The 4,418-nt window shown below is 51.5% G+C and overlaps 1 protein-coding gene across 1 annotated transcript; it reads left to right on the top strand.

Annotated features, from left to right (window-relative positions):
- The first annotated feature begins 1,759 nt into the window (after positions 1–1,759).
- On the top strand, positions 1,760–3,408 carry LOC124873909 (extensin-like). The gene is made up of 3 exons (XM_047374956.1): positions 1,760–2,142; positions 2,198–2,464; positions 2,583–3,408. Exons 1-3 carry the CDS (start codon positions 1,760–1,762, stop codon positions 3,406–3,408), a joined length of 1,476 nt encoding a protein of 491 aa, XP_047230912.1.
- The last annotated feature ends 1,010 nt before the right edge of the window (positions 3,409–4,418 follow it).

Raw genomic sequence — 4,418 nt, 5'->3', positions numbered from 1 at the left:
GGGGAGTTTTCCTCTCCACTGTTGTACATGTATGCTCAGTATGAGGGATTGCTGCAAAGTCAGTAACAGAATGCAAGCAGCTGCTCACTGTCACTACATTCTCATCCAAGAGGAGTGAATCCTGCAAGTCACTGATTTGATGCAATCTATTTGTTTACTCAGATAAAAAACGATTTAACCAATTTGAAGAACAAATTGAATCAGACTGAACTGTTTGATAGTTAGGATTAATTGGAATGTATGTACTTGACTTGGAATCTGTATGATTTGATTGAATTGACTTTGTAAAGTGCCTTGAGACGATATGTGTTTTGAATTGGCACTCAATAAACAAACTGAATTGAATTTAATTAATTGAATAATATATATTTACAAGGTGTTACTAAACTGTAAAAGGCAAAACTGTTTTCATGCAAGACAAAGATAAAAAGAGTGTCTCAGGGAAAAGATATTGTATGTTTCCCCATTGTGTCTAATCCTGAAGACTTCACTCACTGAAGATCTACATACAATTTTTTTTTTATAGTGTCCTGTCCGGCAGAGTAGCACTCAGAATTGTTGTCTGAGTGCCAAGAAAAAGCCAAACAGATTTATTTTCACAAGTGGAGCATTACAGTTAATGCTTTAAAGCTGTGCTTGATATTCATAAAAAGAAACTTTATTAGAAACGGCTTTGGGGTTATTTCAATTGTTACGGACACGGACAGAAATGGAAGGGAACAAAACAGGCACGAAACAGAGAAAGGGTGGCAAAAAGGAAAAGGGGAGAGAAGGAGAATAGAATGGAGGAAAGAAAGAAGGATGAAGAGAATACAAGATAACACCCTGCTTGCTTCTACACCAGCAGAAACATTTGTATTGCCAGCTTTTTTACCGAAAGGTGCACGGTACTTATGAATCCAAGATGTATTTAGTGGTAAATGCGGCTCAATATAGAACATTTGTGTATCTGTTAACACCAGAATCTAAACACCTGTGGGTCTGAGTGTGAGCGCGCATGTGCGTACAAGGTTTCTCCATAAAAATATGCCATAGTGAGTGTGAGAAGCCACAGACCTGCCCTCTTGGACCCAGGACAGATACGGAGGAGATCCGAGCCACAGGGCTAGCCCGGGCTCGTGCCTGAACCTGAGCGACCCCAGCCCGGACCCTGAACCCCCGCCCCGACCCCAGTCCCCAACCACCCCCATCCTCATCCGGGGACAGGGCCATGTAAGAAAGAGTGGTCTACATGGTCCAAACAAGCTCGCCAATCAGAGCCACCACAGAATAAAATAGACCCAACCCCCAATGAATTCCGATCCCAACCCCATGAGCCCTCCACCCCCAATGAACCCGAGATGAATCTCCCCACTGTGCCCAACCAGGACACAGATATCAAACACATGACCCTAAACCCAAACGCCATGAATTACCCCCCCAACAGCACATGCGCACACTCCCACAGGAGAGCTTCATCGCCGAAAAGCCAACAAAGTAAATGTCTACATGCAACTCCAGGGGATGGGGAGGGAACCAGGACCAACACTCCCAGCCCCCCCAAACCTTTAAACCCAGCCCGGACACCCAGTCCCCCGCCTGAAGGATCCACCAACCCCCAGCAAAAAGGAACCAGCCGGAGGCATGCGCAGCATCGACCAATAGTGCGGCCCCACCACAGAAAAAAGAGCAGACCAGACCACACAAAGGAGGGCACATGACCAACATGCCCAACCACCCCTGAACCACGGGGCAGAGCCAACAGAGCAACCAGTCCCCGATGCCCGGCACCAGACCGCAGCCACAACCAGGCAAGTGGGGCAAACAAACACGTCTCACTCCAACACCGAGGCCGCCAACAAGAAACATCCAACCCAAAATGGCAGGCCCACCCAAATGCAAGCTCCGGGCCAGCATAGGCACATGCGCGACCCGCAGACAAACAAGCCAGGACCCCCTGGGCCAGCCAGGCAGTCAAGCAGACCCCGCGATGCACCACCCCGCCCACTACCATACCCAAGGGAAAGACACCAGCCCAAACAAGAAGGGCGACAAAGAAAGGCCACAGCACGTACAGCAAAGAGGCTACACTCCCCCCGAAGATGCAGAATCACCAACATCTATGCCAGCCAAGCAGAAACGACAGAGCCAAGCCAAGCTGCGGTTCCCCTCGAGCCAATGCCACAGCAACACCACACATCCTTCCATACATTGGTAGGGGCACAGTGAAGACCACCAACCCCAAGCACACACCACCCACCAGGAACGACCCAGCAGATAAGCAAACCCCACCTCAGCATAAGGCCGAGAAGCCCGATGTAACCACCGAGCCCAGCGACGCCCGCCCTGCCATACAAAACACGGAGGCCAGAGCCGGCATGCCCAGGACCACCACCCTGACACCACAGCACGCCAAACAGCTGAGGACAGAACGCAGCAATAAGCACCCAAAGCAGAAGCCATACACAAAGCCCACAAAATACAAGTGCGCCCCCACTAGCCCTCCAAAAACAAAGCCCCCTGCAAACGTGCACCCCCATGAGAAGAAGACCCATAGCATCCAAGTCCAAGAACATGCCCAACCCCCATATCCCTGCCTGAAGTAGCCCCACGAGAAAACCCACACCGAAGCCCACAAAAGGCATAGAGCCCAAAGAGCCAAAACCTAAACCCACCAAGAAGCCTAGACCAGTACACCCCAGATCAGCCACAGCCAGCCCACCCACCAAACCATGCAGACCCCTCCAACCCCCCTCCCCCAGACAGGACCGGCATCAGGAACCGGAAGTAACCAGAATCCGAACCGGAAACACCCAGGTTCAAACGATGCCCATCCCCACCCAAGGCAAATCACCCACCTCCATCCCGGAAGAAAACTATCACCCACCTCAACATCCGAACATCTCCCAGAACATATTACCAGAGACATTAGACACCCAGGTTGACTCTGCCCCACCCCCGCTCATAGATCCTCCGCCCCACCAGCAGAGTGCACTCCTTGAAGGAGAGAGCCGTTGCCGGGTGCCAGAGCATGTGCTGGCCCAAAACCCCAGTGACATACCTGCCCAGACCCAAGCCCCCCCCTGGCCAGCCAGGACCACAGCCCAGGGGCGACACACCCCAGGAACCCAGAGCACCCAAGCCCATCCCAGATCTGCCCAGGAGCAGCCCGACCACCAGGCCAGGAACCTATGTCCGCCGGTACAGGCTTCCCAAAAGCATCGCATGCAGCCACCAGATGCCACCCCCGAGAGCCACCAAAGCCCCATCCCAGTTGGGCCACAGCCCCTGACACCAGACCCCCCAGAGACCCCAGTCCAGGGACACCCCAAATTTCCCAAACCCAGACACCACCCCCGCATCCGCCACAATGCCCCACAGGACGAAGCCAAAGATGCTCCACCCCCACTAGGTGATGGAGCCGATTAAAGGAGCCCAGAAAGATTGATCTGATGTGGAGGCAGAGGCTGTCTCAGGACTTATATAATCCAACAGAAGTTTCTGTACTGGTTAATCTCGTACTCGTACTTGTCGTCTTCCGCTTATCCGGGACCGGGTCGCGGGGGCAGCAGACTCAGCAGAGACGCCCAGACGTCCCTCTCCCCAGACACCTTCTCCAGCTCCTCCGGGTGGAGCCCAAGGCGTTCCCAGGCCAGCTGAGAGACATAGTCCCTCCAGCGTGTCCTGGGCCATCCCCTGGGCCTCCTCCCGGTGGGACGTGCCTGGAACACTTCCCGAGGAAGGCGTCCAGGAGGCATCTGGTATAGATGCCTGAGCCACCTCAACTGGCTCCTCTCGATGTGGAGGAGCAGCGGCTCTACTCCGAGCCCCTCCCGGATGGCCGAGTTCCTCACTGTATCTCTAAGGAAGTGCCCAGCCACCCTACGGAGGAAGCTCATTTCAGCCGCTTGTATCCGGGATCTAGTTCTTTCTGTCATTACCCAAAGTTCATGGCCATAGGTGAGGGTAGGAACGTAGACCGACCGGTAAATTGAGAGCCTGGTTAATCTTAAGAAGGTTTTATTTTTCCAATTCATGAGGATACTTTTCTTAGCAATACATAGCAGGCAGTGAAAACCATGTCAGCTGAATTTGTCTCTATGGTGACATCATCAAGTTGCCCAACAAACAAACTGTGGGGGAAGGTGAAATATTACATCTCAGACACTTTGATAAGTCTTCACATATCAGGCGCCAGAACCTCTGAACAGGTGTATATAACCATAGTGCGTGGATGTAATTGTCAGGTATATTGCCTGTGCAGTGTAAGCAAGTATTAGATGGTGCAAAACTCATCCTGAACATCCATTGACCTGTATAGTATAGTATACTCTATGAAGGATTTTATATTGTATTAATTGTAGACTGGTGTTATTAGTCATTTTAAAGTTCTGGAACATATACGAGACCAAAATGTTTGGTCAAAGTTAATTGATAAG

The sequence above is a fragment of the Girardinichthys multiradiatus genome, chromosome 9, assembly GCF_021462225.1.
Source record: "Girardinichthys multiradiatus isolate DD_20200921_A chromosome 9, DD_fGirMul_XY1, whole genome shotgun sequence".
Classification (NCBI taxonomy): domain Eukaryota; kingdom Metazoa; phylum Chordata; class Actinopteri; order Cyprinodontiformes; family Goodeidae; genus Girardinichthys; species Girardinichthys multiradiatus.
Note: the sequence above shows the minus strand (reverse complement) of the source record. Positions and strands in the feature narration are given on the sequence as shown.